The sequence below is a fragment of the Leptopilina heterotoma genome, unplaced genomic scaffold (genome assembly GCF_015476425.1).
Source record: "Leptopilina heterotoma isolate Lh14 unplaced genomic scaffold, ASM1547642v1 Lhet_54, whole genome shotgun sequence".
Classification (NCBI taxonomy): domain Eukaryota; kingdom Metazoa; phylum Arthropoda; class Insecta; order Hymenoptera; family Figitidae; genus Leptopilina; species Leptopilina heterotoma.
In genome coordinates, this window is record NW_025111118.1 from 1941670 (window position 1) to 1968127 (window position 26458).

The window sequence follows — 26458 nt, forward strand, 5'->3', positions numbered from 1 at the left end:
CAGTGAACAATTTTTTTTCTCTCTCTATTTCTCTCTTTCAAATTTCCAAAAAAAAAACTAAAAAACACAAAGGAATAAATTGAGAAATCAAAAAGTTACGAAAAAAAAGATAAAAAAAAACAAAACAAGATGCTCATTACGATTATAATATTATACCTATCTATCTGACTCACGCTTTTTCACTGTGTTTCGTTTCTTTTTTTCCCCTCTTTTTTCCCCTCTTTTTTCCTCTCTCTCTCTCTCTCACTCTCTCTATAATATGAAAACTATACATCTGTATACATATAAGCATGCAAATCGCACAGCGATTGCTTCGTACAAACAAACAGAAAAAAAAGAAGAAATTTGAAAAAGTCAAAAATTCCTTCTCGACTTTAAAGAAACGTAAACACAGCTCTTTTTCTTTCCTTTCCTTCAATTATTAAATACAAAATAATTCATTATCTATTTTGTACCTATCTACTTATGATATCAAGAGACAAATTTTTGTCGACACAACTTCGCGAATCAAATATATATATATATACGTTTATAGCGAAAGTTGATTTTTTTTTACAAAGTGTATCTCTTATTAGGCCTCGAACTACAAGAGGAAAATAAACAAAAAAAATATCCCCCTTTTGTCCTAATTTAATCGCGGAAAAATATTTATACTTCTCAGGACAAAGGGAGAAAACAAGGAAGCAATTCTTTTTTTCTTTTTTTTGTCAATTTTTCCCTTTTGGTACGAATTTTCAAAAAAATTTGAATACTGACAATGGTGGGAAGAAGAGAAAAAAGGCAATTTACCAAAATATTGTATAATCACAACTGAAAAAAAAAATCTGTCACTTTATCACTGTCAATATTCAAAATGTATTTTAAATTTATTTTCCCACTGGAAGAATTTTTATCGATCTTCAAAAGCATTAAGCAGAATTTTTTCCAATTGGAACAAAAAATTTGAATTCGTCAATATCAAAAATCTATTAAATTTATTTTTCCACTGAAAGAATTTTCATTCTCTCAAGTATTCTCAATTTTTCCAAATCAAAAGCATTTAGCAGCATTTTTTTTTCCAATTAAAGCAAAAAATTTGAATTAGAAATGTATTAAATTTATTTTTCCACTGAAAGAATTTTCATTCTCTTCAAGTATTCTCAATTTTTCCAAATCAAAAGCATTTAGCGGAATTTTTTTTTCCAATTGGAAATTGGCAAAAAATTTGCAATTCTTCATGAAATTTATTTTCCCACAGAAAGAATTTTTATTCCTTCATTCAAAATCAAAAGCATTTGGCGGAATATTATTTGCAATTGAAGCAAAAAAAGTTTCAATTCGTACGAGAGAAAAGAGATATCATAATTAAGGCAGGAAAAAAAACAAAAAATATAGAAAGAAATTCCTTTATATCTAAAAAATTTGATATACAAAATCTCGCCTCGTGGTCCAGCCACAAAAAAGAACAAGATTGATCTTAGCAAAAAAAATTGTGATTCCTGTACAAAAAAAAAAAAAAAGAAAAAATTTGGGTTCAGCAGTGTAACATCTGAACCACAGCCGTATATGATATTAAATGCTAAACACTAGAGAAGGGTTTTTTTTTTAATGGTGGAGGTGAAGGGGGGGGGGTGGGGGGAATTGAATCAACGTGCAACACGACATTCTCTTCGCAATTGAGAGACCCTGGCTAATAGCCTCTCCTGTTCTAATCGCAATTGATGGATCTCAAGATCCTGCTTGTAAAGCATATCACAGTAGGAAGCTGCCTGTCTCAATATTGAAACTTTGGGAGCTTTTTCATTGCTTTTAACACCTGGTACCATTAGTCTTAAATCCTCAAATGCTTTTCTCAGATCTATCCGCCTTTGTCTCTCCATATTATTATGTAAACTTCTCTTCTCAGTGTCTGGCTCTGAATCTGATGAACTTCTCGATGGTGGAATGCATTTGATTCCATTTGTTGGCGCAAGTGGAATATCATCGATGTCATTGTATTTGTTGCGCTTTTGATGTGATTTACTGCGTTTCGAACGTTTTGTCGTCTCGTTTGATGATGGCGATGATGAGGATGACGATGAGGATGTTGTCGTTGATGTTATTGAGGAGGTGGTGGTGGTTGTTGTTGATGATGGTGCAGAACGTTTACGGGCATTTGAGGCTAGTGGTGGACGACCACGTGGCCTCGACAATTTTTCTTTTAAAATTGTTTTCACCACTGTTGTTTGGAATTTCGATTCAACTTCTATACTTGGCATTGTGGGCAGGACAACTGTTTGTCTACAGGGCTTCTCATAGGACACCACGTCAATTTCTTCCTCTGTAACAAAAATAAAAGGGGTCGATTGCTCGATAAGTCTTGTACTCTGTTGTTTGGAAAACAATTTTTTTTTTATTTATTTGGAAATTTAATTATTTAGAAATTTTTGGAAATATATTTCAAGCGGTGTTCGATTTATTATTTGTTAGACATTTCACAAAATTATTTATGAACAACTTCCAATTCTTGAATATAATTTCAGATTCTAAATTTAAATTCACTTGTAATAATTAATTCACGAATTAATTATATAATTTTAATTATTTTTTATTTTCAAAAATTTCAATGAAATTTCTCGAAAGAATTTAATTATTTCCAAAAATAATAAAAATATTTGCGAACAATCACATATTTTTATAAATAAAAATCTTCGAAAGAATTCCACTATTTTCAAACATTTTAAACAAATTTTCGGAAAGAATTCAATTCTTTTCATAAATAATAAAAATCATTACAAAAAATCAATTATTTCCATCAATAATAAAAATATTTTTATAAATAAAATTCTTCGAATGAGTTTAATTATTTTCAAAAATAATAAAAATCTTTGTGAGAAATTCAATTATTTTCAATTATTTTCAACTCTTAATCAAATTCTCCGGAAGAATTGAATTATTTTCATAAATAATAAAAATCTTTGCAAAAATTCAATTATTTTCAAAACTTTTAATCAAATTCTCCGGAAGAATTGAATTATTTCCATAAATAATAAAAATCTTTCTAAAAATTCAATTACTTCCCAAAATAATAGAAATCTTTGCAAAAATTCAACTATTTTCATAAATAAAATTCTTCGAACGTATTCAATTATTTTCAAAAATTATTAATAATTTCCTTCCGAAAAATTCAATTATTTTCCTAAGTAATAAAAAATCTTTGCAAAAATTCAATTATTTTAATAAAAAAAATTCTTCGAACGAATTCAATAATTATTTTAAACAGAATTTTAATAAAATTGTTTAAAACAATTCAATTGTTTTCACAAAATAAAATAAAATTCTTCGAAAAAATCCAGTTATTTCCAATAAAATTTTAATTCAATTGTTTTGAAAAAATTTAATTAGGTATTTTCAAATATTTTAATAAAATTTGAATAAAATTATTCTTGAAAATTCAAGTATTTTTAAAACTTTTTGGAAAAATTCCTACGAAAGAATTCAATTAGTTTCAATAAAACTTTAATTAAATGTCTCGAAAACATTTAATTATTCTCAATTAGTTTAATAAAATTCTTCGTAACAATTCAATTATTTTCAATAAAAAATTTTAATTAAATTTCTCGTAAGAATTAAATTTTCACAAAATAAAATAAAATTCTTCGTCTATTCTCTTAATTCCAATACAATTCAGATTAAATTTTTTGAGAAAATTTATTTATTTTGAAACATTTTAATAAAATTTGAATAAAATCGAAACAATTTTCTTTAAAAGTTTCAATAAAATTATTAGCGGAAATTCGAGTATTTTAAAAAATTTTAATCACTTTTGTAAAAAAAAAATTGACTTATTTTTGAAAATTTTAATAAAATCGAAATAGTAATTCAATATTTTTTCAAAATTTTACAATTCTTCTCAGGAATTTAATTGTTTTCATAAATTTTGATAATTATTCTTAATAAGAATTTAATTATTTTCAATAAAAATTCAATTATTTTCAAAATATTTTTAATTGAATTCCTGAAATAATATTCAAATTATTTTCTATAATTTTGAAAAAACTAATTAAATTCTTTATAACATTTCAATTATTTTCACTACAATTTTAATTGAATTCCTCGATAGAATGCAATTATTTAAAAAATTTCTAATAAATTTGTTCGAATAATTTTAATTTCTTTTTTAAAACTTTAATAAAATTCTGTACAAGATTTTCATTAAATATTTCAAATTCACAATTACAGCATTTACAAAAATTTTATTATTTTTTTTTAAATGACACAGAAAATTATAGAACCAAAATTTTATTTTGAAGAAGAAATAAATAAATTTCGTCCCTTATTTGAACGTTTGGAACTTTAGAAAGTTAATTAAAAAAGTAGCAAAAATATCGTTCATTTAAACGTCCGAAAGTTTAGTTTCTTTTTAAAAAAAGTTTTTTAGCTGAATTAACAAAAATTTCATAAAAATAGATATTTGTTTTAAAAAAAAGATAAAAAGTAAAATTTTCTACGATCAAAGAAACGAAATTTACTGGACGGTTTTTTAAAATTCATGTTCTATTAAAATAATATTGCGTAACGTTTTAAAAAAATATTTCATAAATTATAAAAAATAATTCTATAATCAAAATTAAAAAAAGTTCCAAATTGTTCAAAGTAAATTTTTAATTTCTTGTTTCCATTCAGTAATTTAAAAAAAAAATTTCCCAAAGTCTAGTTTTCCTCATATCATACATTAAAGTTCTATAAATAAAATTCAATTCTTATTTGACAAAAAAATTTAAAGTTCTAATAGATAAACGTTTTTTGTTCCTTTTAAAGAAATCACTGAATAAATAATCTCAAATTCAATTTAACAGTTTTTATTATTAAAAAAAAAATTATTCACAATAATCCAAAAGGCCATTGGCCCCAGACATTTAATTAGGATAAATTCAATTCATATTTTAAATCATCCGCACCAAACAGGTGTTTTTCTTTGATATAAATTCTTAAAATTTAAAAATAAACTTCTAATAAATTCTTCTAAAAACTTTCCATTATAAGAGGAATTAGAATTACATGACTCTGATAATATTTAATGTGACAACAGTCATCACACACAGTGAAAAAAAAAATTATTATTTAACCAGCTGAACTTCCCTTTTATCTACCTTTTGAAAACGAGTGTAATACAAAAACTAAACTAAAATAAAATATAATGAAAAATAAAATAAAATACAAAAATCAAATGAAATATAATAAAAAAATAAAATATAATACAAAAATAAAATAAAATACAAACAAAAAATATAATAAAGAAATAAAATAAAATACAAAAATAAAATATAATAAAAATTAGAACATTTTCTAAAAATTTAATTAAACTAATCTAAAATATTTTTCTACTTCATCTATTTTCTATTTTTTCTTCTGTCAATTCTACTTTTCCTTCTTGTGTCTTTTATTTCACAAATTTCTTGAAAGTATCAAAATAATATCGAAGATCAAATTGATAGCAAAAATTTGAACCAAATTAGTGTTTGATCCATAGTTTTGGTATCAATTCCCCGCAATTCGATACTTTCTAGTTAACCCAGTGTCAACAACTATATTTAAAAAAAAAAAAAAAACTTTCGAGTTATTTGAGATGAAAGCGCAAAAAAAAACAAAATAGAGAAATTATGCAAATTTTTTTAAACTATATATTAAATTATATTATGAAGATGTGACTAAGTCAAGATATCGGAATTAATTTAAATGCTCGTATCCAATTTAGTGTGACGCGTGACGCATAAATCCATGCACATCTACTACTGGGAAAGTAAAAATATATGCGTGACCTTGAAAGTCCGTATGGCTCTTTAAGCCACGTGTCTACGCACAAGAGTTTCTCGTGTTATATGATATCGTGGGCGTTTCCGTAAATTAAACATGTGTGAGAAATCGCACACAACTTTCATAAATACATGTTGTGAATATAAGAAAATCGGTCATTGGACTTGCCGAGAGCAAAAGTCACACAATTCATCCCTTACCTCATTTCTTATTTCAATTCTAGACAATTATTACACTCACAAAAATTACATAATTCATCGTTTTATCAAAATGATAACAGAAAAAAAAACGAAAAAAATTATCAATTTCCCGAAATTGAGGAAAACATCAATCAATGATACGGATAAGATAAACTATTTATATATTTATATTAAAATATTATAATAGTAATTATAATTTTTTTAAATTATTATTTAAATATGAATTTTATTGTAGTTGATACTTTCTACAAAAATTTACCTTTGAATTTTATTTTTATTGAATTGCATATATATAATAAATTATAAAATAAAAATAGAAAATATTTTTGTTACGAATTCTTTTTTCTTTGCAATAATAATAAACAATTATTTTATTTGATACGTGTGTAAATAATAATAATAATAATTAATTAAATAATAATAAATAATAATAATAAATGATGCTGAGAAAATCTTATCAGAATAAAATGAGAATCTTGCTGAACTCACATTTTTCAAACTAGTTTTCAAAGACGCTCTCCATACAAATAATAAATTGTATCGTGAACTTTATGAATGACTTTACAAACGATTTAATCATTTACAGTTTCGTTTAACAAATAATGAATGATTTAACTGAAGAAATTATCGACAACATTATTACACTAATGAATGACTTGATAAATCGTTTAAAAAAAGTTTTTCAAAATTAATTTTTTTAATTCATTGACACAGTTTCTTAATGGAGTTTTTTTTTCTTTAATATTATCGTACCAAAAATATTTCTTTTATAATTTATTTAAATTATCCGTTCCTGAATTTAGCGTCCACGTAAGCGTCTCGACAAAGAATTTTTCAGCAAAAAAAAAAAAAATAAAAGTTTACTTTTTTCTATAAAATTACTTTACTTTTTTTTTTATACAATTATCATTTTTTTTTTTGCGAGTAGAAAGAATATTTCGAAAAAACCAGGTCTAGTTCTTTTTCTTCCTCGTGAAACTTAATTTTACTAACTACTTTTCTTTTTGAACAAAAAAAAAAAATTGTAAAAATATTCATGCTCACTACCCCGAATAAAAATTTTATCCATATAAAAATTAAAAATTTCTATAATCACTATTTTTCTAGGAACAAAAATAATAAAAAAGAAACTATAATAACTTTTTTTTTCTTTTGAACTTACCAGTTTCTGAACTAAACCCAGTCGATCCTATAAACAAAAATAAAAATAATAATTATTGCAAAATTTTATTTCCAAAAAAATTCACCTAATTCTAAACTAAACCTAAATAGATTTTTATGTTTAAATATTTAAATTTTCATAAAAATACGTATAAGGAAAATTTACTGATAAATTAGTAGAAATTACTATTTATTAGTAAAATAAATTGAATTTTCTAATTTAAAAGCAAAAAGTCAGTCAATAATTCAAATTAGTAAACATTTTTCAGTTTTACTAATTCAAATTTAGAGATAAACTGATATTTTTTATTTTTATAAATTAATAATTATTATTTTTGTAAATCAATCATTATTTTTTTAAATCAATAATTATTTTTATAAATCAATAATTATTTCTATAAATTAATTTCTATTTGTTTAAATTAATAATTATTACTTTCATAAACTCGAAATGTTACATATTCCTTTAAGAAAATTTTTTTCTTTAGACGATAAAAAATTCTAATCAACCGTTTACGTCTAAAAAGTCAGTAAAAAATTTTATTAAACAGGAACTCGAGAGCATACACATATGTATTTACAAAAATCATCCCTGAGAAGTAGAAATGTTTATATATTTCTTTCCCCCCGTGGCCCTTAAAACGGAAACGGAAGGAATTTTTAAGAGTTTCTTTATTTTCTTTCTGAAATTAAACGAAATAGCAGAGAAGGGGTTTTTCTCATTCAGCAGTAAAAGTCAAATATAATTGTTTCTTAGTCGCGACGATTATGTAAAATTTTTCTAAAAATAATTCCCTTTTTCTATTCCACATACCGAAAAAGAAAAAAAAACCATATAATCCTCCTCCTCTATGACACTCTTCGTACAAATTTCATTTTTTTTATTGCAAACTTTTTCGTAATGAACCAACTATATATATATAAAGGAAGGAAGGAAAAAAAACTAATGCTTCCGTTAGCAAGATTTTTTTATTACCTCATGAAATGAAATGAGATAATTTAACAGCAGGAAGCAAGATTCAAAAGGCCGAACAATTTATAAATTAGAAAGATCTATTTTAGTCTCGTTAATTTTGAATGAGAAAATTTTGTTTAATTAAAACGTTTTAATTTTTCAAAAAAAAACTATTTTTGCACTTAGTACCCAGTCTTTTGTTTTCTATTATCAACAATATTTTCTCAAAATATTTCAATTGTTTCTTAGTCGCTTTATTTTTTAGAGAAAATATATTATCGATAATAAATTTTACTCCTAACTTACAAATAATTTTTTTTTCTTTAAATATCTAAACATTTTTCGAAAGCAAAGCATTAAAAATAATTCGAATCGAATAAATTACTGCGATCTTTGTACAATTGTAAAGCGAAAAAAAACGGTAAAAATATATGGAATAAATGAAAAAAAATTCCAAATTATGAAAAAAAATAAAAATGTTGATAAAATTTAAAAAAACACTTAAATGTCACGTGTCGTATAAAAATACACACGGACAGTAAAGTTTCGTGTGTGGAAAGTTTATTTATCAAAAAAAAAAAAAAAAAAAAAAAGTAGAGAAAGAAGGGCTAAGATGGCTTACCAGGGGAAAAAAATTGGTGGGAAAACGAAATGACAAAGTCGTATAGTGGGGTCAATGTCGATTTCGAGCAACACGTGCAGACTCGTAAGCGCGACCTTGAAGGTCAGTTCGATGACTTTTGTATGTCTCTCTTACTCTCTCTCACATCCTCCCTCTTCGAAAACTAAACGCGAAAAGTGCGTCGCTACCGATCGAACGAGGCTTTTTTTCCCTCGTTTGGATTTTTAGGGGCGTCGCGACGCCCTTCGCCCGCAATGATATCGAACGCCTTTCTTCAACACAAGCAAAACCACAAATTTTTCAAAACTTGCCATTTTTTTTCCAAACTTTTTTACTCATTAATTTTCATTAATTTTTATGAGTAAAAAAAGTAAAATTATTAATAATTAATAATGAATAATTATTATTAATAATTAATAATTATTATTAATAATTATTGACAATTATTTACCGTATAATTAAACAATTTATCACATTTTAATATGGCTTATACTTATACCTATAACTTTTTTCAACTTATCCCCAAATTAAAGTCAATCATCAACGAAAAAAAATTCTTATCACCAACTATTTAAATTTAATCTCACTCCCGATTTAAACTCATGTTACAAAAAAGCGAAAGCAATTAAAAGTTAAAAAAAAGAGAAATTACGATAACAAATATATCTTGCATTAAAAAAAATTTAGATTTTCTCAAACTTTTAGGCAACATAATTTATGATAAGTTCCTATCTCAAGAGAGAGGGGTCATTGGTAGCAAAAATATCTCGAGTTCATGGTTTAAGTTTAATCAAAAACTGCTAGAGATTATTTTGGGTGTGTGATTTTATTTCAAGTGACACGTAAGAGGAAAAAAAAAGAGAGAGCAACAGAGAGAGAGAGAGAGAGAGAGAGACTTTAATCAAGAAATGGAACTTTTTCGATTAGACTTCTGTCGGACGGATTTTGAAATGGATATACAAGTGATTGTATAAACCGCAGCAACTACTCAATCAACTGAATCGAGGAAAACTATTTCCGATAGGAAATCTGTCTGACAGCTCCACTCTGTAAATGAAGTTGTAACTTTTATTTTTAAATTTACTATGATGTACTGGAAGAGAATTGTGGTACTCAAAATTATTTTCCTATTAATGCTGATTTTATTGTTGGCTGCGAGAAATTATAATTCGAATCGGAATTACAATTAGGAGCAGAATTATAATCAGGAGGAAAATTACAATCAGGAACAGAATCCGAACCAGGAGTAGAATCACAACCAAAAGCAGAATCACAACCAAAAGTAGAATCATAACCAGGAACAAAATTACAATCAGGAACAGAATCATAACCAGGAGCAAAATTACAACCAAGAACTGAATTTTAATCAGGAACAGAATCATAACCAGGAGCAGAATCACAACCAGAAGCAGAATCAGAACTAGAATTATAATCAGAAGCAGCATCATAACCAGGAGCAGAATAAAAATTAGGAACAGATTTTTAATTAGGAACAGAATCATAACCCATAGGAGCAGAATCACAACCAGAAGTAGAATCAGAACCAGGAGCATAATTACAATCAGTAACAGAATCATAACCAGGAGCAGAATTACAATCAGAAACAGAATCATAACCAGAAACAAAAATCGATTCCTCCGAGAAAATTAAAAAATCAGTCTGGAAACAACAGTTTCCAGATTGATTTTTTAATTTTCCCGGAGAGAAATGAACGAAAAAGTATGAAGGAAACTATTCTTCTGTGTATATATATAAGCTAGCAAAAGGATCAACAACAAGGAAGTTTAAATGTCACAATGAGAAAAGAGGAGAGAAAACTTGTCAGTATCATAGATCCAAAGAAGGAAAGCGGGGGATGACTGCGTTTTAGTTTGAGTCATACAAACACGTGACGGCACGTCGTCTCTTCCTGGTCGTTCATTTCTCCATACGGTCTTAGACGGTAAATTCTATAAAGCCCACACGGTTCCAACGCCTCCCCCTTTGTCTCAGAAACCCAATCCAGTTACGAAAGTGGGTACAACGTTGTTGTTAGCGGCCTACAACTTTTCACCACAGCACAGCTGAGAAAGAGAGAATATTGCACACACTACTGTAGGAGAGAAAAAAATGCCATCAACCCACACAACTTAACGCGCAAAAAAAAAACCACCTCTCTTTCTCTCTATCACAAACACCTACACAACACACCATTCAGGTGCACTCAACTGCGACATCTTTTCAATCGCGATCCACTAAAATTTCCCTCATTGAAAAACATCACAGTTCTCTCTTCTTTCGAACGTTTTTCTCTCTTCTCTCGAACGTTTTTCTCTCTTTAAAGAGAGAAATGTTTCGTTCATCTCTTCTCTCTTTAAAGACATCTCTTCTTTTCCTCTAAAATGAGAAGAAGAAAGAGAGAGAAATTGACTCACGCGGAGAAAATACCACCGTCAGTCGGACCATACCGATATCGAAATAGAGCAACAGAGCAGAAATGCAACAAGAAAGGCAAAAAGGTTTATAAAAGACCTACGAGAAGTGTCAAGCGATAGGAGTCCAAAGAGGAGAAAATAAAACCGGACTCTAATTTTAAACCCACATTCAAAAATCGGATATAATTCCTTTTCTCGATCCCAAGGATCGAAACGAACAGAAAAGCTTCCACTTCTTAACTTGCTTTCAGGGAAAAAATTAGCATCAACAAAATTTTCTCCTAGAGCAACACTTCTAATTACAATACCAAAATTCCACAACCTTATTTTGTTTTGACAAAGAAAACACAAAATTTGATTTTGATATCGAATTTTTGTCGCGTATGCTTGACCAAAAAGAGCGGGAATGATGAGACCAAATGCCAAAAAGAAGAAACTATAAAGCCGATCGACATTCCAAAACAAGATACTTTTTTTTTCTCTCTCATGTGTGTGTGTGTATGTCAGCATGAAACATTTCAGCGCTTGGAATTCTGATTCCTAGATCAAACGTTCGTATGCGCCCTCGTTCGTTGAACTGGGGCACAACCCATGCAATTTTGCGATCGTTTTTCCCTACTTTCACGTCAGTCATTTATCATCCCGTTTGAAGGACACAAAACAAAATTGGTTTCGGCCCAAAATTTTATGTGAATTCTATCTCGTCATATTTTGCAACTTCACATTCCAGAGATGCATCCAAAAATACAATGGCTGATGAAAATATATGGGTCGTTCTATTAATGTAGTGTCTAAATATGAATTCGTCACATTTGACTTTCGGGGAGATTCGTGTTAATTAAGGGAATTAACAAACTATTTCGTTTAGCAAACAATTAGTAGTTTGCTAACAAATCGTAAATACTACAATTAGTAATTTTTTGACCTTATACCAATCAGTAATATTAGTACATCTTGACCAAGAATCAATCGAAAAGGTTACGACCGCTTAGACACAATTCCATTAGTCGAATTCAAATTTACAGACTAATATAATCAAAACGAAACAATAGTAAAATCAAAGTACCGAAAAAAGAAATTTTAATTCCTGACATTTGCCATCACCATGGAATTTATCTACATATAGTCACTCCCACGCGATTCAAGTTAATGAATGAACGTATGAATGAATTGCGTCATCGTTTGGGGATGCGGTTACAAGTACAGTCCCTGGCGCGCTAAAATCGAAATCACGTCGACAGTATATCATTATATTGTGTTTATGACTTCCTGTGTGGCGTTAAAATAACCATTTTTTTTTCTTTTTGCAAAAGCAGAACACGTGTTTCAAATTTTTATAATTTTGTTCCATTTTATCCCTGTCTCGAAAATTTTTTTGATGATGGCAAATTCATAACTTTGTTAGATACAGTAGTTTTTAATAAGCAGAGATATTTAGAATCATTCGACTGTTGCACTTTAAACCGTGTCTCTCTCTCTCTCTCTCCTACTCTCTCGTTTTCATCATCGAGCGCAACACTCGTGCAGAAAACACTAACAAGAATATTGCACAACTTGAGGAAAAAACTCCTTGCACAATTCAAACGACAGCGTCCTCGATTTCCCTCCGATAATGATAAGTGTTCCACTTGTTTAAAGAAAATATACCTGCGATCAGTGCTGTTCAATTTATACAAATTGAATATATATCTATATTCGATATCGATATCATTCCCGTTTTAACATTTTTTCTTTTAAATTCATGAAAATTCTTTTCTTGACATTTTGAATTCTGCTTCTGTTGCATAAGAGATTGTCACAAGTGTAACTTCTCTTAGTTACTTTTGCAACATTTTGGTCTGCTTTCGATACACTTGTTTCTGCAGAAACATTTGGGAAAATTCTAGCATCTGTCGAAGAGAAATGAAATGCTTCTGTTGCATAAGATTTGTCATATTTAGTCCATCTATTGGTTACTTTTGCAACATTTTCGCCTACTACGAATGCACTTGTTTCTGCAGAAACTATCATCAAAAAGAAAAATGTGTTACTAGACCAACTGGACAAAAATCGCTCAATTCCTTAAAATTCAGCACAAACCAAACGATCTGACAATGTTGGATCAGAAATATAATACAACAAAAGAATCGCCAAGTTTTATTGCTGTCCAAAAGGTAAAATGTATAATTTTTTTGGAAATACCATCGCGTACGGAAGCACTAGTAAATTCCAGAAACGTACAAGAGAGACACGAAGCGCAAACACATAAATGCAAAAGCCAGTTGCTCGTACATATGCGACAGTGGTTGCATTTTTGTTGGACGTGCTAGGGAATTTGCATGAGGAACGGAACTTAAAGGTGCGGTTCTCGAAGGAATAACTTCAAGATGATGATTATGATGATTATCAAAGTCAAGACAAAGCGTCACTCATTCAAAAACTTGTTATACGCATCAGGGCATTATTTGAGAATTCCCCCGAGTACGCGGAATCAATTAGTAACTCCCCTCCAACCATAAAGTCAGAATGACATTAACCATCTAATATATGTGTGCACGCAACAAATAAAGATTTTCTTCACTTTACCAGTGAGCACGTGTTTTACGATCGCCAACACATCGCAAATTATTCTTTCCTTTTAAAACATATATATACATATACTCGACAAAATACAAAACGACAATAAATTCTAACTCCATAAATGGGATTTCAATTTTAATGAGATATTGTATGTTTACATGAAACCCGCATAAATCGCGCAAAGTGGTGAAAACGAAAGGTTTCTCTATCCCTATTCCCCCATTTTATGCGTCTATAAAAGAAAACGAGGTTCAAGGCAAAAGCGTTCGTTTTACTAGGAAATCTATATTTAAAAAGCAGGAAGCAATATTTTTAAAGGCTAATTTCGTTTTATACAAAATCATTAACGAAAATTTCCCGCCAGAATAAATGTTATCTAATTGAAATGAGAATTTTCAGAAACAATTTTTTTAACGCATTTATATCTGTTTTTTAAAACAGGTTTTTCTAGTACCTATATCTTTTTTTTTTTTTTTTAAAGTAAGACGTAACGTCTAACAATCAATTCGCGAGTTAACGTTTGCCGGTTCGACCAGTTTCAAGGAATTCTAGCTAGTCATGCCGCTTTACTTAGAATATCTTTTCCATTACCTATCTTTGCGCAATTATGCGGCGCTTGGAATTATCGCGGTCTTCTGCTTCAACTGTCGGCGCCAGTCTAGCGCAGGCGTATCAACAATAAGAGCTTCTATTATAGAATTGTCTCTCTCTCCGATATAGAAACTATATATACTCTTATCTATTTCGTGTTTTCGCAAGTCCACTTGAAAATGGGGTAAAAAAATGGAAAAGAATTTACGACCGCTGTTATATCGGGTGCATATCCGGTCAGACGATTCCAGTTTTACACACCCAAGGATCGAACTCAATTCTCTCTCTTTACTTGCACCGGTAGCGATAAACATGATCTATACAATTTATCACACAAGTTACCTCGAATACGAGAAGTTCAAAATGTATCAGTAAATGAAAATTTAAATGTCCTTCTCCTTCTTCTTATTTTCTGATTAAAGAATATTAGAATTAGAATGAATACTCTCTATTTGGAAAAAACGAATTCTTTGGCTTAATAAATGATTAAGAATGTGTGGCGTGATGTGTAAGAGAGAAAAAAAAACCGCCGAGGAGGAATGAAAACGGTTTCTCGAGGAGAAAAACCTTGAAAGAATTGGGTATGATCGTGGTAGGGGGTCTATAGTTAGGTTCGTGCGCTCCTGATTGTCTCCCCCCCACCACCCTCCTCCACCTCCCGATCGCTCTTGAGCCAGCGACGAGCCGCGATAGCAAAAAGGGCTAACCGCATTCCGCTGACCATTTAAACAGTCCGGCGGGTCCCACGCTTGACCGCAAGCCGGCCGGCCGCGCCGTGTACCGATGACGTCACTCGCTCTGCATAACCTTCGAGTTCCCGCGCTTTCCGCGCGCAACGATCCATCACGCATGCGCCTCTCAATGCCACCAGACGATTCCTTAAGGCTACCTCACAATTTTCTTCTTTAAACCCTACATTCCTAAAATTAAAACCTTGTCAATTAAATTAAAACTCCATTCAGAGACCATTAGGACCCTGAAGTTAGCGTCAGGAACTTATTTCAGTTTTTTAGAGATAAAAATGTCTACGCTAACTTCAGAGATCTAATACCTTCAGCAAAATATACTATAAATACTTTTATAGTATAATTTATACTGTAAGTAAGGAACTAAAATATCAATTTTCAAAATTTCGTTTGAAGAAATGAAAGAAGCGCACGGAAGCGCTAGAGTCATCGAAAAATGATTTCCATTATATAAAGTAATATCGGTCTTTAAAAACGAAATCGTGACACAAAGCTCTTGAGGAACCCGGGGTCCAGAACGATATATCGAATTACAGGGTCCCATTTCGATCATCCTTTCGGAGGCTCCAAAACGAATTGATGCGCGTACCGCACCTTCATCTCTCGCGCAGACCGGTTCTTGTAAAGGCAAATTCTTCAAAGATCGCGATCGTGCATTCATGGGAAAAGAACAAAAGAGAACAATATGTGACACCTCGTTGCAAGGGTCTCAAGAAAGAAAGAAAAAAATTCACAATTCAATGATTATGAATGTCTCCTTTTCTAATGCAAACTGACATCGCATGTGTATAGTTTTGTCCCACACCCTTAAATTTTCATAACCAAAAGTGTTATACCCATTAAGATGGTTAGATTCTAACAAAAATGGTCAACTGATTTAGAAAAGAATTGCTAATTGCTAATTAGCTTCTGAAGTATTAATAAGCTAATTTTATCATAGAACTCATTAAATTTAAAATTTGAACTTAGATCTAAAAGTACGATTTTTGATTCCTTGGTGAAATTGAGATTAGTTTATAAATTATTAATATGAGGAAAAAAATTAAGCGCACACCTCACGTGTTAGGTTTACGTGCAGCATAATGCAGAACTTGAGGATACTTAATGATTATATCTCAAGGAAAATCTATAGACTAAAATTTATCACTTTATATATAGAAAACATGGGAAGATATTAGATACCGATTTCTTGACACTGTTTATCGCTTCTGCTGAAGAACAAGCCTATTAGTCACAATCATTTACCCAGTGAACGTAAATGATTTCTTCTCCCCTTCCTTCCAATTCCAATTAATCTACCTCTACCAATAAGCTATCATTATTAAAAAGCAATCTATCAATATAGTATATCAAAAAAGTATATTCTGTAGAATATAGCTGGTTTCATAGATTTTATTCTATTCTGTAAAATCCTACGTTATTATCGATTCGTGATTTTATTCCAGTATTATAGAGACTAGAATCATCATTATACGCACGGGAAAAAGAAATAAAGTGCACTTTACTATATGCTTTCATGGTAACACGTAAAATTTCTGGAAATGTGCCTCTCATTTCTAGACATCAATTTTTTTTATTATTTCCAGAATAAATTTTACTATTTCCGAAATAAAATTTACTACTTCCGAAGTGAATTTTAGTACTTATATCCGAATCTGAATTAGAGGAAAAAGTCCACTAATTTTTATTAGTACTCCACTAATTCAGATTTAGACGCAACTAAAAGGACTTAATAAAATTTTACTATAATTTAAAGAAAATGTGAGAATATTCAGAAGGTAGTCTAAAGAGTTAAGAGTAAAAAGTATAAAGAGAGTAAAATTTAGTATTTAGAGTAAAAAACTAAATTCGAGTATATATCAATTATCAAAATTCGAATAAAAATCAAACATACAATAATTGCAAGCAATTCCCATTACATAAGTCGTCAAAAAAAACGAATCTTCCAAGCGATTAAGCCAATCAAGAGTTCATGACACGTTTATCAATAATGAAAAGAGGAGAAATAAACGGATGCACCAAATCTTTTTTTTTTCTTCTCTTTTTCTTTTTGTAAATGACCTTTCGGACTTGAGACTATACATTAAATGGTAACAGACCAAGAGACCTTTAGTCCCAATTGATTAGGCAAGGATTATGGTATAGATGCGGTGGTTACTCTTTAAGAGTGAAGGTCACGTAAAGCATCCAACGAGCAACTTTTATAATCACTGTAATTTTCCCCACGAAGAAAATCGTACCACGAGAGAGAGAAGATGGAATATATACATTCGTACCAATGCTAAAATTACACATTTATGACTAACAGCATAAAAAAAGGAGTACTCGGAAAGAAAAATTTGAAAAAACCACAGACATGCAGATTGTTCGATGACAAATATTCTCTTATGAATAGTTTGCTAATCGCCTTTCGGAGAATGAATACAATCCTAATCGTCATATTTTTTACTCTGGAAAAATTTACTCTGCATGATTATATCCAATAAATTTTTACTCTAGATGAATACATCCAATAAATTTCTACTTTGGATGATTACATCCAGAGTAAAAAAATAAGAGAACGATTCGTTTCAGTAAAGTTTTAAGGACTACGGATATCATAAGTTCCGGATATTCTTAGTACTTCCGTAAGATCCTGATGCTGTTATATTGGGTATAGTTCCTAAAACCGTTGCGGATTGCTGACAGTACTAACATCTGTTAGTTGAAACATGTATTGCGAAAGGGTTGCTTAATACGATTCAAAATTAGCACAAAATGTTTACCTAAAACAACCAGAAACTAAAAAAGTGAATAAAGAATTTTTTTCAAAATTCATTAGTCATTTAAACGGGTGCAATGCACCACACCTAGTTTAAAAGAATGTTTTCACATCCGTGTGAGTACAGAGTTATATATATGAGTCACGTGTTTTAAGTGCTAGTGGTGTGTTATACTAGAGTCGCGACTTATGCCAGTTTATAAATGTATGAGTGTATGTTGTACACGTATATAGTGTCGCGTTGATAACTAAGGCATGTGTTGTCGACGAAGGCACATTGCCTATTACGTGGATTGTGTGACACGTCGTCGTTGTCGGCAGTGCCCGGCGTCTCGATGTCACCATGTGGTGCAACACATATTTTCAGGTGAAGTTGTGTATATTTCTCTCGAAACATTTTACCAGAACGTGGCGCCACCGTTTGTGCCAGCTCTTTATAGAGTACTTGTGGGGGAGTAACATGCGTGCGTTATAGATAGATACTGGGCCAGGAGAACTTGGCGATTCTCAGAAGAGACAAGATACCATTTCTGTAATTCCTATTTAAATCCCCCTGCCTGGAACTATATACAAGACGATATAATAAATGTATACACACTACTGTGATATATTATTCTCTTTTCCATCATAAGATAATGATTTTGTCAATGCACATTGTATGAATAATATATTTATACTATCTATTTATAAAGAGACACCATCATAACACAACCCCTTTCTTAATTCTCTCTTTCTCTCTCTTTTTTTTCGAGAAATTTTCGCATGTTTAATGAAAGAATATCACCCACATAAAGAGAGTCCATTTATTTCCTGACTAGAGACTTGATATTTCATGTGGGTAGACAGATGGATTCGTTTTTCAGAATACAACATAAATCAGAAGTATTGAATATAATATTTTTGCATATTGTGTTTGTTGCTTAAACATTTAGCCCACGCTATAGCTTTAACATAATTTCTAATCCCTTACCACAATATTTAAAAATGGGAATTAATATGTATACAGCATTTTGAAATTAATTGCCAAGAATCAAAAGTGTGCGAATAGTAGAAAAAAAAAGATTAGACATAGCTTCCTGTTCAAGTAAAAGACCCGATAAATTACATCCTTATTTGTCTGCGTCTGTCTCTCCCCATTCAGCAATTTAAGTACTGTATCCAGGTCTTCGAACTGACTTCTCGACAATCGGACTAAAGAGAGATTAGTAAAACCACCATATGCGGGCACCCGAATTTATTGAGTACTGTATTATTATTTCCCCGCGTGAATTAATAAGCCTATGGAATTTAAATTGTCTCATGGGAACAGAAATATTCTGCATTTGTAAATTGTATTAATAGCCGCATTGGCATTCAAATTGAAGAAAAATGCTCTTATTAACCGGCATTATAGTGGTCAATAAAAAGATGATGGTAAAGAATATAATGGTAAATAATGGCAAACAAAAATAATAAATAATGGTAAATAGTGGCAAATAAAAATGGTAAATAATGACAGCTAAAAATGGTAAACAAAAAATACCGGTAGATGAAAAATAAAAACAATAATAACAAAAAAATGAGAATGTAATAACTACGATCACACTGAACGAATTTAATATTATTTCATATAATTTCGAATAAAGCTGACATATTCAGAAAGCGAAGAATTCCATAACACGCACAATGTGACCTTGTAAGAGCAGACAAAATGGTTTTAAACCCATATATATGCTTTAACTTATACAATATAACATAAATAATATTTTCCTTATCAGTATATAGGCGCCGAAAAGTCAAACTTAAATTATAAATTTAAATGTCAGCGGTATTTAAGATAAACTTTTTCGATTCTAAACTTTTCTTTTTCATCGATAAAACAATTAATTTGTGATTAATGAGAAAAGGAGAGTAACTTAGAAGGGAATGTAACTAATTTTACAAATAACCAACGTTACAATATGATGTTAGTTGCAATTAGGAAAGTAATGAGCATAAGAGAGGTGATATAAAGGACCACTGATAATGGAAAAACAAATAAAGTAAAGATAACGAGTCGTTACGGAGGCATCAAGAAATAATGGAAGCAACAAGTAGCAATAAAGATAAAATGAACAAAGTAACGGAGAATCGAGGAAGTAAATAACAACCGTGTATTTCTCACCTCTGGATTCAAAAATGATTCAAAGATGGAAAAACAATTCAAAACTGATTCAAAAAAGATTGAAAAATAATTCAAGAATCCAATACTGGTAAGTAAATTTTTGATTTAACGGAAATTAAAATTAATAATTGTCATTTTGATTATACACAACTGAGTTCTGAGTTTCGGTTTGAAAACTTGATTGTCATCTTGACATGCAATTTATTTATGAACTTTCAAGTCAATAGAAGTTATTATTGTGTAAAAAGAAATAAAAATCAGAGAAAAACTTACCGGATTCGGAAGGTGTTTGAACTCCGAGATGTTCGAGCCTTTGGGTCACAGCCGGTTGATTGAGATGATAGCAATGATCGCTGAGTGTATGCCTAATGTCTGATTCCTCCTTAATGCTGTTTTCAATTTTAATCGATTTCCTCGGCGTTCGAACATGTTGACCCGTGACAACACTAACCGGCGCAGCCTTAACAACAGCATCGAGAAAACATTCCGATAGTTTTTCATTGATGCTAATCTGATCGTGTCTAAATATTGGTGGTTCATAATCTGATTCGGCGTCTGAATCAGTACTTTGCGGTGTTTCAGGTCTCGTTGAATCTCCATCACTCTCTAAACTTTTTGTTCGACAAAATGATTGTTGTTGTTGACTTTGTGCATGATGATGATGACGATGAGGTGCTATCGTTGTTGTTGTAGTCGCTGCTGCTGTCGTTGTTGTTGTTGTCGTCTCATTTTTTGGTATCAAGAGACTACGACCCGCTGGTACTTTTTTATGTACTTTAGGATTTTTCTTTGTTGCTATTGTACTATTGTGCTCTTTACTAATGCAAAGACCAGCCCACATACAATCATGATGTCTTATTTCAGACGAGCCTAAACAATCAGCACCAAAAAATGGAAAGTCATCAAATAGATTTTGACTCTCACTGTATTTTTGATAATCTTGAGTAAGATCGAGATCGAATTTCTTCCAAACATCATCGGACACTACTGTTGCACTATCTAAATGCAAATCGAATGCACTTAAACCATCCGCTGACCAAACTACTTGCATTTTGTCTGTAAAAACAAAATTCTCTTTTTAGAATTTTACCCTCATATAAATAAATAACAATTATAATAAAAAGAAATTGTAATATGTAAGTATATTAAAGAAAATTCGAATTAAAACTATAATTTCTGTCGCAATGCTTAATTATTTGGCTTCTTCGAGTGTCGATTTCTTCGCCGCGGGAGAAGATTTATTTCTCCTTTCAACTATACAAGTGAAATCAGCGCTATATGGTCGAATTGATCAAGGATCTTTTTTTCAACACAAAAAAAAAATGGTAAAAATTCCCCGCCAGTTAATAAATTTTGTAAATCAGATGGTTGGTGAAAAAAATAGTTAAATGTCGAGGGGGACTTTCTTTTTATTTAATTGGTTTCAGAAATTTTATCATTAATCAAACAAAATACAAGTTTATTATTTAAAGTTACAAACTTTCATTTCAGCAATCTTGAGACCTAGAATTTTTTTTTGTCGATCGGCTTTTGGGATGTAAAGCAGACAACAAAGATTGTGAATCATCAGTCATAACCGGTATATTAAATATCATATACATACGGGACCACACAAACAAGGTGTTTAGAAAAGGAGGAAGCATTTGTAGCCCGAAGAAATCTAGATTGACAACATAATGTTGTTAAATGTATCGATATCGTGTGTCAACGTCAAGAGCAATTCTACGTAATACCTTTATCTTCGCGCGTATATTTACGTGTAAACGATCGATGGACGAAAGAGGGCAACAAGGTAATTAGATGATTACAGGAGCATTATCTATAAACATATTCTGCTGCGATATTCCACAAACGGTTTATAACGTATGGCTTTAAATATTAAATTTCCATTCGACATACATATTTTGACCATCAAATTCTGTTTCAAGGTGAGAGAAAAAGGAAAAAACTACAGCTGTCTGTTTTTATTCTAAAATTTTTTTTTGGCAAATTTTTGATAAAAAAAAAACACTGCGTTAAAAATGATTTGCGGATTGATGATTCATTCAGTTTTAATTGCTTTTTCTCACGAAACGTTCAAAAGATCGCGAGGACCAAGATTCTTATCCAAACTCGGCAAAAGAGAGAGAGAGAGGCGAAAAAAAAATTTCCAAAAGAAAAAGAGAGAAGGAAATTCTAAAGGAGGGGTTGAAAGAAGCTTTGTGAGTCATTGGCCCGCAAAAACGTTATGGTTGAAGAAAAACAATGACAGAACCTTCCTTTTTTTTCTCTCTCTCTACTCTACTCTCCCTTTCTATTCCACACTTGAAGACTCTACCAAGAGGGGGGAAATCTTTTCAGTTTTTGGCAACAGCCAAAAAAAAAAGAACAAAGAAATTTACGTATTCCTCTTTTTTCCCTCAAAAAAAAAAAAAAAAAATCTTGAAATTCACTTGAACTTGTCAAACAATAGTTTTTCCACAAATCATTACAATTATGCAAAGGAAGAACGGAAGAAGAGGGAAATAAAAATGACAAGACTATCAAGAGAGAGTGGCAATTATTCATTCACCCCCTTGAGAAAGAAATCAGCGTCCTTCACAAATTAACCGAAGAGCACTGCATATACAGTGTTGCAATTCATGTTTTCTTTCTACTTGTTTATCTTTACGAGCAAAGCGGGTCACGATCTCTTATACAATACACGGTGGTAATGAAATCAGTCACGGTTTTACTACCACATATACAACACGAAACTAGGAATATGTATGATGATAAAAATTTACAACCAAGTACACTTATCAATATTTTTACTTTTACATTCATTGTTATAATTATTATCATCATCCATATTTACCTGTACAAGAGAATTACTACTTTTGTGCCAATTCTTATCGCGCAAATAAACTACACTATCAACATTCTAAAATCCTTGAGAAATTTTCTCTCCTATAGCAAAAAAGAAGAAAAAAAACCACCTCCCATCTGCTTACAGATCCTGTCAGCACATTGCCCGTAAATAACGATCATCATAAATAATATTGGAAATAATCTAAATAAATGAAACGGGAATCTCCCGAAGAGGTTATCTTGTTATCTAAATGATATGCCAGTGCAACATTTGCAAGACACACCTTCCATTAATAAACCCCTTATCGTGATTAAAAAATTAAAAAAAAAATTGCCCGGGAAAAGAGAGAAAAAAAACTAGAGGAGAAAATTTACGCACAAAACTGATAGTAAAACAAAAATTTGACGATATTCTCTCTTTTCAACTCACAATCTTTCTTTCTCTTCTGCCTACGCGACATCGAGTGTATAAAACCGGTCCAAAGATTATAGAAGTTCCTGGACTTTCGCCGACAATAATTAATATACACAGTCGGGTTTTCAACTCCTTTATCGCAAATCGGGGAAAAAATTCCTAAAGGACGACGACAGCAGCTGATAGACGGAATACGAGTGAAAATCGATTGAGAAAAGGTCTTAAATAAAATGATTGAGTTAGAAAGTTGGATGCTGATAAAAAAACCCTTTTTTATCATTAAAAAAAGAAAAATGTAAATTTTAACAAATTTAATTTTTACAAATTCTACTATCTTTAAATAATTTTCCCCCGTCGTTGCTTTTTTTTAGGAAGTAAAAATTATCGCAAAACGTCACGAGAGAAAGAAACGCCCACTATTAAGGTAAAATTACTTTATTACCAGTACCACTTCACGAATATTAATAATTCAAATATTAAAACAGCTAAAACCGGTAGATTTTATTTTAATCTGCAGCAAATAATAAGAGATAATTTCCTGTAATTAGTTTTTGTTATCCCAGTTAGAAAGTTGACAAGCCATTTTATTTATGATTAGAGAGATAGAACATTAAAATTAAGAGAAGGTATTTAATATATCTGACGTGTTTACTTTTCGATATCTCAATTTTGAAAATATTTTAAACCATGACTGTTGGGAAATTTTTCACTATGCGAAAATTAATAAGAAATACGTAAATAATTTCAAATAAAAAGTGTCTGGGAAAATAATAAAAGACGAGATGGAAAAAAGGTCTCTTTCCAAGAAGCAGTTAAGACGCACCGGCACGATTTGCTTAGCATGCTAACCTTAATCTTGCAAACCTGTCGAAAGCCTCGAGCTAAGAATCGAAATTCCTAAAATGACGGTTAAAACACGGAGAAATCACAAAACCGCGAACGAATGTAATAACGCGCGCGCCATAAAAAGGAAAAAAAAATCACCTGCGACAACTAGTGTTTTTTCCCCCCCTCATTTCCCCACTTTGATTGTTAAACCGCGACAATTGATGACAAGCGTCATAAGTGATTTGAATACCAAAGTTTATCATTATTCGCAAAAAAAAGTAAGAGAAAAACTTTTTATTGATCTACTTTTTTCTAGTGGGAATCAAAGGAACAATATGCCGGCCGGCGTCTCCGCCAACCGTCGAAAATCCTCTCAAGACGCCATCATTTTTTTCACAATAAATTTAATTTACCAAAAATAAGTAATCATTGTCAACTCATACCAACCTTATTTCGAGACCTCTTGAAATAATCCAAAAAAATCACAGTTGCACTTTTGTCGCAGCACGAACAATTAATAACGTTACGCAAACCGGCCTCCCGGTTTGCCTAAAAAAAAATCAAATTCCCGGCGCGTTTCTTATTATAACGAGAATATATATATAACTAATAAGACAGCGGGAAACCACCAATATCAAAAAAAAAAAGTTTCAAACACAATTAATGTTTATCGAACAGGGAAAATTTCGAAATCGTTGAAAACCTTTTTTATTAATAACACACGAAATGATATTACTACGGTGAAAATTCACGATACTGAAGCTGTTCATTCTCAGCGAGAGGGAAAGGCTCAAGAAATATACCGTGTGGCGACCAACAAGTAGCCCTGTCTATACTTTAGGCCCGATTAAAGGCAACTAAACTGTTGGAGCGAGAGTGCCTTCCATCTTCCAGCAGACCCTTGGCCCCCACTCCCGGTAACCCCCCCGGCGCCAGGGCCGTCTTTCAATGGCGCCACTTCTCTTGCTCAATGTTTCACCGCCCCGCAATGAGTACATTGGACTGTCATAATCAACAATCGGTATCACACACACACTATATATAAATGTAAGTACCTGTCTTTTTCTATCAACTTGCTAAACATTATCTGTTATCAATAATGGACTAATCATGCTAAAGTGTCGGTTACACTTTTCATTGAAATTCAGACTTGATCGTCGACGCCGCCGCCTTTTAAATGGAAAATTTTACACCTCTTAACAAAACTGGATCATTCTGCAAAATTAACCTAAATTTATAATAATGTAAATATTTGGAGACATTTTTTGACGTTGACATGTTTTGACGTCATTTTTGCCCGACATTTTTTTTACATTTTCATTACAATTATAGTTTCTTAGAAACATGTTGATACGTACCTTTTTTTAGTACCGGTTTTAGTTTTTAGGTTATGTTTTTGTTTTTAGTTTTCTTAAAATCAGATTCACATGTTTTGACGTTAGTTTTGCATTTTCATGACCAAACATTGTTGATACATCCTTTTTTTAGTTCCGGTTTTATTTTTGAGGTTATGTTTTTGTTTTTGAGTTTTTTAAATCAGATTACCATTGTTCTGATGTTTTAGTTCCGGTTTTATTTTTGAGGTTATGTTTTTGTTTTTGAGTTTTTTAAATCAGATTACCATTGTCTGATGTCAATTTTTACATTTCATATCCAAACATTGTTGAAACGGTTAAAACGTACTTATTTTTTGTTCCGCTTTCATTTTTGAGGTTATGTTTTTGAGTTTTAGTCTTTTAAATTACGTGGGTTTGTAAAATATAATTGCCATATGTATTTTGACGTAAAATTAAATTTCCTTATCCAAATATTGTTAATTATTTTCTTTTAGTTTCGATTTACTTTTGAGGTTATGTTTTTGGTACCGAGTTTTTTGCAATATTACTCAGGTTTTTTAATTAAAGAATTGCAGGGTTGGGAGCAAAAACACCTCAGGTAAATTATTTACTTGCTTTTTACCGTAAAATACGTCTTATTTTACTCTACAAATTTTATGCCCAATGTATTGGGGGAGGGGGAAAAATACGTGTTTTCCGTGTGTACTGCCCGTAATATTGTTAATACGTAATATTTTTCCAAATTGTGAACCAGTTTTTTGTGTTTACGGCAGTTTGTAATATTGCACAATTAGGCGTAACTATTACGTCTTTTTAATTCTTTTCAGACTTCTTATATTAATTATAAAAAAAAATAAATAAAGAATTTTCAAAAAATCTATTGCATAAATATAACCGTTTATGCAAAAATGATTCCGTTGTGAACAAAGCATAAATAAAGTCACCTTTAGTTGTTTTACCTACCCAACCCTGGCGACAGTTTTTTAACAACATTGTTGAAATACACAGTGCAGAACTATTGTTGACAGTAATCGATCAGATGTTGAAATTGCTGCAAATAGCAAAAATACCATTAGTGAATTCGCAATATTGATAAAATTGAGTACAGTTTCGTTAAATATA

At 30.8% G+C, this 26458-nt stretch overlaps 1 protein-coding gene across 2 annotated transcripts; it reads right to left on the reverse strand.

Moving 5' to 3' along the window:
* Positions 1 to 1371: 1371 nt before the first annotated feature.
* Positions 1372 to 24872, reverse strand: LOC122508371 (myc protein). 2 transcript variants are annotated; one of them, XM_043621670.1, is made up of 4 exons: positions 24447 to 24871; positions 20201 to 20983; positions 7138 to 7164; positions 1372 to 2299 (listed from the first exon to the last, which is right to left on the reverse strand). In XM_043621670.1, exons 2-4 carry the CDS (start codon positions 20976 to 20978, stop codon positions 1626 to 1628), a joined length of 1479 nt encoding a protein of 492 aa, XP_043477605.1. In that variant the 5' UTR covers positions 20979 to 20983; positions 24447 to 24871; the 3' UTR covers positions 1372 to 1625. The 2 variants fall into 2 exon arrangements, with proteins under 2 accessions (XP_043477605.1, XP_043477606.1); XM_043621671.1 differs by lacking the exon at positions 7138 to 7164 and having other exon boundaries at positions 24447 to 24872.
* Positions 24873 to 26458: the final 1586 nt, after the last annotated feature.